General features: G+C 54.2%; 1 protein-coding gene across 1 annotated transcript; it reads left to right on the forward strand.

The window, feature by feature from the left end:
* Positions 1-4711: 4711 nt before the first annotated feature.
* Positions 4712-10807, forward strand: Mrps25 (mitochondrial ribosomal protein S25). The gene is made up of 4 exons (XM_048356319.1): positions 4712-4956; positions 7377-7483; positions 9877-9964; positions 10444-10807. Exons 1-4 carry the CDS (start codon positions 4823-4825, stop codon positions 10634-10636), a joined length of 522 nt encoding a protein of 173 aa, XP_048212276.1. The 5' UTR covers positions 4712-4822; the 3' UTR covers positions 10637-10807.

Raw genomic sequence — 10807 nt, forward strand, 5'->3', positions numbered from 1 at the left:
CGTGCTGACGCCCAGGCGTGCTCAGCTCTGGGGGCGCCCTGTGACTCCACTCGTCACTTTACGTCCTTCACCAGCTCTGGCCATGCTTCCAACTTGCTGGTGTGAGCGTCGAAGCTCATGTGCCACGTGCTGAAGGTTTCTCTTGAAGAGGGGAATGCCCGAACTCTGTGTGGAAATGGCATCAGTTGTGTTGACTGATTATGTGCTTCCCACCTGCTGGGGATTTGTGCAGGAGCGGGGTGTGGATGTGGGGGGCCCTTACATTCAGGTTCTGTTCCAACACAACTGTGTGGGTTACCAGTGTCGGCCAGGTGCCAGCCTGGTGTCATGGGCTGCTCTGCAAAGCCTGTATGTAGCCAGGCACCTAAGATGTTGCCTGTATCGGCCTCTTCCTGAGGCCTAGCTCCTAACAGCCATTACTGGGATGCAGGCTTGAGGAGCTGCACCTCGCTGCTTAGACTATCGCTTCTCTCTGCTTCCCATCATCACTGCTTTCTTAGAGAATGTGTCTCTTAATATATTATCCTTGACTCACTGATTGAAGTCAGTGTCAGCTAACAGTCTAACTAGAGCCTGGAGAAACGCACAAGAAACACTCCCCCCCCCCCGGCCCAGTCCTGGGGCTTGAACTCTACTGGGTGCTGTCCCTGAGCCTCTTTGTGCTCAAGGCTAGTGATCTACCATTTGAGCCACAGTGCTATTTCCAGTTTTTTAATTGGAGATAATAGTCTCATAGGACCTTTTCTGCCCAGGTTGGCTTCAAACCACGATCCTCAGATCTCAGCCTCCTGAGTAGCAAGGATTACACATGTGAGCCACTGGCACTCGGCTACAAGAAACACATTTCAAAGCTAGTTAAAAAAAACCCTAGTTTTTAAAATCCAGCTCACTGGATACATGAAATAAAACTAAAAGCATATTCCTTGGGTCTTATTTTCCTGTGAAACAAGACAGAAGGGAACTCTACCCCCCCCCCCCACCTGTACCACTTCCCAGAATTTATGGATTACAGACAGGTTGACAGTTGAGAAAAGCTGGCCCATGCGTTCTAACAACTTCATGGTCTTCCCTCATGTGAACGTTCCCCCCCACCCCCCGCCCTCCTTCAGCGCACACAGCTCCACCTGCCAGCGAGCCAACACGTTCTTGATGCAGACGGAGGAGACGGGGATTTGGGCGTGAAGCTGGCTGCTGCTTGTTCACCTTGTTTGTATTCCCTGCCTAATAACTAAAGACACTAACTCGCCGCACTTGCTGTCATGTCTTCGCTGACTAAAATGAGCCATGAGGTAGGGTGGACATTGGCATAGTTCGGCGGTGGGAGCGAACAGCTCACAGGCTGTCATCTGGCTGCGACTGTCAGCTGGAGGATTGCTGATGTGCATGCACTACTCTGGGCCTTGTATCAGAACTTTTTTCTAAGAAAATAAAATAACAAATATTAGTGGTTGGTTCTGGGAGTGTTTGTTACGTGCGTGACTTGGCTTCGGAAGCTGTCCTCGTGATTCCTGCTTGGTGAGGGCCCCTGGGTGGAGCCGGGGGCCCATAGCCTCTCCACAGCGGGTGCACCTGAGTTCCAGGCCACCGCACCCTGTTCCTGCCGTGACTGAAGGACCCATTTAACGCAAGCACAAGCGCAGTGCAAAATCCTCTGCTTTCCTCTCCCTGTCTCTCACTGAAGAAGCCGAGGCTCGAGAAGGCAGAGGAACTTAGGGCTTTGTGCAGGCACTGTGCTACATTTTACACTTTATCTCTGCCAGCAGGCCTGGAACACATTCAGCTGACAAAGGGACAGGTTCAGGGAGACTAGCCTGGTGATGCATCCAGTCGGGGTGAGGACTGAAACCCAGGTTTCTGACTCACTTTGTCCTCAGTAGCAAGGAGCATCTGAGCTGGCTCAGACCTGTGGAAGCATGCCCATGTATTGGGTTCAGCACAGCGGCAGGAGTCATAATGGGAAAAGGTTGGCTGCAGTCTCTTCACCTGGGCCTTGGAAGAGGCCCCTGCTCCCAGAATCTGCAGATTACTGAATGAGGAAGAGCAGCTGCTATTGCTGACTGTAGCCAGCAGGAAGGCCTAGTGGTAACAGATCACTAAGTCTTCCTCGCACCCCTAGTCCACAGGTGAGGAGTGGGAAGGTAGTACCACTGGGGTCCAGCCCAGCTCTGTCTGACTGAACATGCCAGACACCCTCGCCTGCTTTGGCTAGGGACACTCAGGTTTCTAGTGGGGAATTCTCTCCTGTGGATAACCTGGAAAAGTACTTGTGATTTTTATTGAGACAGAATTTGGAAGTTGCCAAGAAGAAAACTGGATGAAATGAAAATAACTTGAAATCATCATACAACTGAGCTCACAGGGGTTGCTGCCATTCTGAAATCTGGAGAGTTGAGTCCAGAGACACAGCCAGGATGTGACGGCCTACGGCAGGAGCAGTGGGGGCCACAGGTGGTGGGGACTTGTGTGCTAGTTGGGATGAACTGCTGAAGTCTGCGTGTGGATTAGCAGGTCAGTGAGATCTCCATGTCAGTCTACTTTGCTTGATTGGTGAACAGCAGAGAAAGACCTTTGGAAGCTCTGGCAGGAGAGGCCCCCCTGGGGGAAGTGCTTTCCTCCTGTCTCATTCGCCTGCCTGTCACATCTAAGGGGGTGGCGCTGGTGAAGGTCACAGACACAGGGATACAGGCCCATTAAAATCTTTTGACATAACTGTCAGGAACCGAGACCCTGACTTGAGCCTCTGGCTGGAAGCCACCATAGAAACCAGCTAAGAAACCAACCATTGAGCCAGCACCATCCCGGTTACACTAGATGGCCCAGTTCAAAGAGCAATAATAATAGATAATTCTTGAGAATAAACCTACTGGAACGTCCTACAGTCAAGTCTCTTAGCAACCCCGGCTGCACCCAGAGTTATAGGAATATTCTGTGGTCAGGTCACTTAGCAACCCTCCCCTATAGCATGACCAGTAACCTTTTCACCCTGCCAATGTCCTGCTACCCCAAGCCAACTTCCTGCAGGTGCTGAAGAACTGTCCCCTCCTGCTTCAAGAGTATATGTGTGTGAAAAATCAAAATAAATTGGCAGCTTGAACAGACTCCCATTTGTCTTGCTGTCCTCTTTGCGTCTCCCTCTCCCTTCATTCTCTCTCGTAGGTGGTCTCCCCTGTTGATGTCCTTCGGGTCGGGACAATAACCATAAGGTCCTAGACAGTACCCCTCCTTCACACTTCACCATTCCAGTGGAGCTTCAGGAAAGTACAAGGGGATCACAGCTGAGAGCTGTCAGGCAGACTGAGGAAGAATGGAGAGAAGCTGAAAGCTGAGGGAGACAGAAGCAGACACCAGAGGAACCTGGAGCCTTTGCTACCCTACAGCCACAACAAGCAATCAACACATCTAGCCAGGTGAATACAATTATTGCAGGAGGTTTGCTTACCTCAGTTCCTATTATTCAATGTAGCCAATACTGCCTCACCTTCAAGAGGCATGCTAAAAGGCAAGAGAACCCGCTCCCCTCAAAAAAAAAAAAAAAAAACCAGCAAGACCACAGTGATGGCAGGAAATTTAACATGCATGGGTGGTTATATATGTACACCTAAGGGGAAAAAGCAAACGACATGTAAGAACAGGTGGATGACATAAGCTGATGTAAGGGAACTAAGAATCAAAACTAGTAGAAATAAGGTAATGATGACTGCTGCAATGAACTGATGCTACAGAGGTGATTTCAAAACATGTTTTTAAAAATACATGCAGTTGGAATTCCAACAGGAGAAAGAATGAAGTGGACAAGAACTTTAAAAATTAATGACGGGTGCCGGCGGCGGCTCACACCTGTCATCCTAGCTATTCAGGGGGCTGAGATCTGAGGATCTCAGTTCCAGGCCAGCCCAGGCAGGAAAGCTTGAGACTCTCATCTCCAAATACTACTCAGAAAAAAAGCCCCAGGTGGCGCTGTGGCTCAAGTGGTAGAGCACCAGCCTTGAGCACAAAGATGCTAAGCTAAAGGACAGCTCCCAGGCCCTGAGTTCAAGCCCCAGGACTGGCAAATAAGTAAATAAAATGAATCAATCAAGCAATCAATAGACAGACACCAAAAGGAAGTATCGTGGAAGCTCAGAACAAACACCGAAAATGGACAGCTCTGCGCGTTTCATTCAAACTGGACCAAGCAAACACTCTCGTCAAAGAAGCCCGCGAACCCCATCTTACCTACGGGAAGAACGGAAAGACTTGGGGTGCGTGCAGGCCGGAGGGGGAGCAGCGGCGGGTGGGGGGAGCCAGCGGAGGAGAGCCGGCGGCCCCCGGCCCAGCCGGCTTCCTCGGCTCGTGCGCAAACCCGAGTCCAGGCTGCGGGGCTTTCGGCGAGCGAGGGCGCGGAACGTTTCCTCGTCCTCACTTGGAAGCCAGGAACGGTGGGAGGCAGCACTGACTTCCTGGCGGGGGAGTTTGCGGGCTGGCAGCTGCGGCGGCAGCGTCCCGGCTTGCTTCTTCCGGTGAAGCGCGCGCCGAGCGACGGCGTCTTCCTGCGCGTGCGCGGCAACGCGCGCGGAAACCGGAGCCTGGCCCCGGAGCCAATCCTGAGGGCACCCTGCCCGCCGGCCCCGCCCACCGCCCACCAGGCCCCGCCCACGCGCGGCCCGCCGGCCAGAACTACGAATCCCAAGGTGCTCCGCGCCGCGCCGAGCGGCGTCTCCCGTGAGGCCGTGCGGGTGGCGAGCCGCGCGAGGACCGGAGCCGGCGTGAGGTCGGCGGGGCTGCGGCGGCCGCGCTTCCCAGCCGAGGCCGCGGGGCCGCCCTCGCCCCCACCGCCGCCGCCATGCCCATGAAGGGCCGCTTCCCCATCCGCCGCACCCTGCAGTACCTGGGCCAGGGAAGCGTGGTGTTCAAGGACGCGGTGAAGGTCATGACGGTGAACTACAACACGCACGGGGAGCTGGGCGAGGGCGCCAGGTCAGTGGGGGGGCCCCGTGGCCGGCCCTCGGCCTCCGCCGCGCCCCGTGGTGCTGGCGGGCGCGGGGTGGGCCCTCGCGGCCGGGACGGCAGCCGGGAGCCACCGGCCTGGGTGGCTTCGGTGCGCTTGGTCCGGGAGCCGTCGCCGAGCCGAAGGCCCCCGGGCCCCGGACTCTGACCTGGCCGCTCTTCCTCCTTGGTTTGAGGCCGGTGTAAACACGGGCTTCCCAGGCCGAGCAGCTGCTCTAGGCAGCGTTCGGGGTGCCCCGGGCGGTCGGGATCGATCTAAGAGGACCGCGTTGCAGTGTGCATGGAAACGCAGGGCTCCGGGGGCTCACGCCTCCAATCCTAGCTACCCAGGAGGCCCAGATCTGAGGATCCTGGTTCGAAGTCAGCCTGGGCAGAAAAGCCATCGTGTCCCCTCCCGTCCCCCCAAAAAACAAACCCAGAAGTGGCGCTGTGGCTCAAGGGGTAGAGCTCTAGCCTTGAGCACCGAGAGGCCCAGAGACAGCAGCCAGGCGCTGAGTTCAAGCCCCACAAGCAGGGCGGGGGGTGGGGTGGGAAAGAGTCCTGGAGAAGCTTTACTTCACCACAAGAATATTCTGGTTTGGAGTTAGTGCTTCGAGGCTGCTGACCAAGTTCCGGCCGGACACTACCTTGCCACTATCTGTTCAAAGCACCTGTGTGTACTTCTTCCCCGGGTGTCAGGATTTGAATCTTTCTCCTCAGTATGCAAATATTCCCAGTCAGTAGCTCTGCTTTCTACTGTCTTCCCTATTTTTTTTTCTTCCCAGCAATAATGCCTTCACTAGCTCTGCCTTGTGCTCTCTGCATTTACAGTAGATCTGACACATTCAACAGTTGGGCGTTCTGAAGGAAGGACTTGCGGGGTTTCACACTGTTGCAGCAATCTTTGAAGCCGAGTTCTCTTTAATATTGTTGCTTAAATTTGCTGTTTCTTGTTTGCAGATTTTTTGGTGCTCTCTCAGAGGCTCCCATGTCTCCTCCTGGTGGATGTTGGCCTTATTTATCTGTTGCAACCCTGTCCTTTGTTTGGCTACAGGCCCATGTGTGGGAGGATTTTTGCATCTTTCTGCCGTGTTCCTGGCCTTTTCTCAGAGAACTTCTCTTCCTCATCACTTTTTCTGAATTTCTTTTAACTGTTGAGCTTTTTTCTTGGAATCAGTTGCTTTAGCAGGCGTGTGGTGTGCTGAGTGATTCTTGAATCTCCCTAAGTCATGTTCGCAGTAATTTGAACTTAAATATCCTAAAGCTAGAACTGGCAGTAGGTGGAAATGGTTGTTTTTCTAGACAGAGTCTTGTTCTGTAGCCCTGGTTGGCCTTGCTGTTGAGATCCTTCTGCCTCCACCTTTGGTATTACAGGCCATCATTACTGGCTTCACAGATTTTTATTTTTTTATTTTTTTTGCCAGTCCTGGGCCTTGAACTCAAGGCCTGAGCACTGTCCCTGGCTTCCTTTTGCTCAAGGCTAGCACTCTACCGCTGGAGCCACAGCACCACTTCTGGCTGTTTTTCTATATATGTGGTGCTGAGGAATCGAACCCGGGGCTTCAATACAAGGCAAGCACTCTTGCCACTAGGCCATATTCCCAGCCCTTGGCAGATTTTTAATATAGTCAATGTTACCTCTGTTTAAGAAGTTTTAAAACTGAAGGTTTTCCTCCACATCTCAGTTGTGAAAATACTCCTCTGTAATAGTCACGGCTTCTCTTCCTGTGGTATTGTGGGTTGAATACAAGGCCTTACTTGCTAGGTATGTGCTCTGCCCACTGAACCATGCCCTTAGCCCTTTTGTATTTTTTGAGATGGGATCTTGGTAAACTTGAACCAGGACCCTCCTGCTTTTGCCACTTGGGAGCTGAAACGAGAGGTGTGCAGTAGCCTGCCTCCTCTGATTTCAATTCACGGTGCTGGGGTTTAAACTCGGTCTCACGGTTACTATGTAGGCACTCTTCCACTTGAGCTATGCTTTTTTGGAAGATGAGAGCCTTACAGACTTTTTCTGCCTGGACTGGCTTCAAACCTCAGCCCTCAGCCATCCCAGTAGCTGGGATCACAGGTGTGAGCCCCCTGTTCCTGCCTGCTCCCAGACGGCTTACTTTCCCTAAGCAATGCACACCTGTAGGGAGACAGCAAGACACACTGTGTTCACAGCCAGGTGTAGGGCCTTCTGTGGTTTGAGTTTCAGTGCTGTGCAGGTGGGGCACAGATCTCTTTCAGCGCCAGGGCATGATGGGACGATTCCTGGTCTCTGATCCCGTTTTTTCATCTCTTTTTGGGGGAAGGGTTCTCTCGAGCCTAAGGCAGGCTGTGGACTCCCTGCAGAAGAATACATGCGTACACAAAATGTTAAGATCAAAACTCTGTTTCATAGGTGTCATTTCTTCCTGTATTCGCAGGAATTTTGTGTTTTTCAACATCCCTCAGATCCAGTATAAGAACCCTTGGGTGCAGATCATGATGTTTAAGAACATGACGCCGACTCCCTTCCTGCGGTTCTATCTCGGTGAGTGAGGTGCCTCTGTGTAGCAGGGTGTGGTGGGTCTGGAGGCGCTGCATCCGCCCGCCTGCTGCTCTCCCTTCTGCCCCCCTGTTCAAGCGGCCCGAGGGCTGGGCCTCATCCCGTTGCCCAGGGCCTCTTCCCAGAGCCCCTTGCTGAGCCCGGCGGGGCTGCATTTGTTCACGCTAGTCTCTGTTTACTGATTTTAAAAATCCTTCAAGCTGTCGGTGTAGCCAGTGGTAGACCAGGCAGGTGGTATACCAGAGGCTCCAGGACCAGAAGAACAAAAGCACAGGGCTGGAGGCATGGCTCAGGCCGGAGAGCGCCAGCCACTGAGCACAAGCGTCAGATACCGAGGTTGGGTCCAGGTTTTGAACCGACAAAAAGCCAAGAGCAAAGGGAACCCAACCCCCCTTCAGTCTGGGCTTCTTCCGGAAGCCTTCCTGTGTCCTGGGTTGGAGCCTGGGCTGCCAGCGCCCCTCAGCCCCGTGTGCGCCTTCCATGCTGCTCATAGCCTCCCAGCTGCTGGACTTCTTGCAGTGAAATCGCGCACTCGGCCACTGCTGGGACCCCGCCACTGGCTGTTCTTCAAGGAACAGGCTCAGCGGCTCCCGGGCTCAGGTGTACTCCTTGCCTAGCGTTCGAGTGCTGGGAATGCAGGTCGCTTCACAGCCACTGCTGAGCCATCTCCATGGTTCTGTGCATTCGTGTACCTGTGGATGAGCCTTTGGGCTTCTGTTAGGGGCCGAGACAGGAATATGATGTTTAATGGGGAGAAGACCTTGGAAGATAAAGGCGGGGGCCAGGGTGGCAGGGAACGCGGGAGGGGAGGCCTGTTGGGGGGGAGCTGCAGGTGGTGCTGCGGCCCGGGAGGGGCTTGGCTAGCCCGCGGATGTTCTGGCTGTGCACCGGGCAGGCGCGGTAGGGAAGCTGGGAGCTGGGCTGGCTCCACATCTGCCACAGCACCACAGGGTGATTTGTAAAGGAAAGAAGCTGCTTTCTTACAGTCCTGGAGGACAGGAAGTCCTCGGTCAAGAGGCCACATGTGGGGATGGCCTCCTTCCTGTCAGCGGGGCTTAAGGGGTGTCAGGTGATGAGAGCAAGCTTGCGACTTCTGCCTCTCCCTGCATCCACTACTGCCCCCTGGGCTCACTTCCATGCCCTCTTTAACCTGTCACCTCCCACATGCTAGCTGCAGATTTGGGACATGTGAATTTTGGGGTGACACAAAGAGTACCTTGGGGTGTGTGAGCAGCTTGTTCTGGGGATCTGGAGGACGTAGGCAGCTGCGCACCACCCTGGAGCCCCTGGGAGAGCTGTTCTTCAGCACAGGGCCAAAAAAGGTTAGGCTGGGCGCTGTGGCTCACGCCTGTAATTCCAGCTACTCAGGAGGCTGAGATCTGAGGATTAGTTTGAAGTCTGATGGGCCAGAAAGTCCACGAGACTCTTACCTCCAGTTAACCACCACCAAAAACCTGAAGTGGCGCTGAGGCTCCAGTGGCGAAGTGCTGGCCTTGGGCAAAAAAGCTCAGGGAGTGCCTAGGCCCGGAGTTCAAGCCCCAGGACTGGTGCACCTGTTCCTCACACTAAAAGCTGTTTCTCTGAAGCTTTACTTTGCATTTCCTTATGTTTCTTGTTTTTTGGTACAGGTCCTGGGGCTTCCAACTCAGGGCCTGGGCACTGTCCCCGAGTTTCTTTTAGCTCATGTCTAGTACTCTGCCACTTGAGCCATGGCACCACTTCTAGATTTTTCCGAGTAGTTTATTGGAGGTAAGGGTCAGACTTTCCCGCATGGGCTGGCTTCGAACTGCAATCCTCAGATCTTAGCCTCCTGAGTAGCTAGGATTACAGGTGTGAGCCACCAGCTCCTGGCCATGAGTGTGTTTTGGTAGTCGCCTGTCCTCACGTGCTCACTTCTGTTTTGGAGAAGGGGCCCTGTATGTGCCAAGCATACCCTCTGCCACCCAGCCTTGTCCCAGTCAATCACTCTCTTCCACAGTTGAGCTGTGCTTATTGGCCACATATTTCTCTGGTGGAGTCCGTTTGAATCTTTTGTCCATTTAGGACAAAACGTAGACTGTCTCTGCGTTGTCTTACCTGAGGCATCCTAGGTACAGCTCCGTGGTCGGAGTGTACACATCGTGACTTCTCAGTCTGTGTGGCTTCTTGTTGTAGTGGTGCCAGGGACTGAGCGCTAGCTCTGCCACTTGAGTCACACATCCAGTGCAGCATTTTGATGGTTAATTGGAGATCAGAATCACACGGACTTTCCTGACTGGGCTGGCTTCTAGCCCAGAGCTCTGTGCTGGGATGACAGACAGACACCCATGCCAGGCAGCCCCAACCTCAAGGAAAAAGGTGCTTTGGGTTCTCAGTGTCTTTGTGCTTCTTGTTTCCAGATTCTGGGGAGCAGGTCCTGGTAGATGTGGAGACCAAGAGTAATAAGGAGATCATGGAGCACATCAGGAAGATCCTGGGAAAGAGCGAGTGAGTGGACGAGGCTGATGGGAGGGAGAGGGCGGGACGTGTGGAGAGCCCAGAGCTGTGCTACAGGGTCAGTTCTGGCTCACCTGAGCCCCGTGGTGGGCGGAGCTGAGGGGAAGCAGATGAGGTGGTGGGCGGAGCTGAGGGGAAGCAGATGAGGACTGCCGCTCCTCTCCTTGGCAGGCCTAGCTGCTGCTGGAGGCCAGCCCTCCTGCCTAGAGGAAGCCCAGAAGTCGCACGCCACCTTCCTTTCCCTGCAGGGCTGAAGGAAGGCTGAGCATGTGTCCACCGTCCTGTGGTCAGGACTAAGCAAACCTCTGCTTCCCAGTGCTGACCTTTCCCCTCAAGTGCAAAGGCCTCCTTTGGCCGTTCGTTCCTCCCTCGGAAGAGGTGAGAAGGCAAGAAATACAGAACTGATTAGGGAGACGGGTCCTCAGCCCTACGCCATGTTCTGCATTCCTGAGGTGTGTGCTCTTTGGCAGGGAAACGCTCAGGCAAGAGGAACTGGAGAAGCAGCAGCGATCTCATCCGGCCAACTTTGGCCCCCCAAAGTACTGCCTGCGGGAGTGCATGTGCCAAGTGGAAGGGCAGGTGCCCTGCCCCGGCCTGGTGCCCTTGCCCAAGGAGATGACAGGGAAGTACAAAGCTTCATTGAGAGCCAGTGCCCAGGACTAAAACCCAAAGCCAGCAATGGGTTGGGATGGTGCCATCTGGCCAGTGGGAAGGCTGTGTTGGTTACTGCGGCCCTAGGGACGCGCTGGCAGGACTGTGCAGAAGTCCCTGTCGTGAAGGATGTGGAGAAGGGTGGCCACCAATAAAGGGCTTATCTCTTCCCAGCTCACTGGA

This window comes from Perognathus longimembris, chromosome 10, assembly GCF_023159225.1.
Source record: "Perognathus longimembris pacificus isolate PPM17 chromosome 10, ASM2315922v1, whole genome shotgun sequence".
Lineage (NCBI taxonomy): Eukaryota > Metazoa > Chordata > Mammalia > Rodentia > Heteromyidae > Perognathus > Perognathus longimembris.

Coding starts and splice junctions, on each gene's coding strand:
- Mrps25 (XM_048356319.1), top strand. CDS start 4,823: ATGCCCATGAAGGGCCGCTTCCCCATCCGCCGCACCCTGCAGTACCTG. Junction 4,957..7,376: donor GAGCTGGGCGAGGGCGCCAG/GTCAGTGGGGGG, acceptor CTGTATTCGCAG/GAATTTTGTGTTTTTCAACA. Junction 9,965..10,443: donor AAGATCCTGGGAAAGAGCGA/GTGAGTGGACGA, acceptor GCTCTTTGGCAG/GGAAACGCTCAGGCAAGAGG.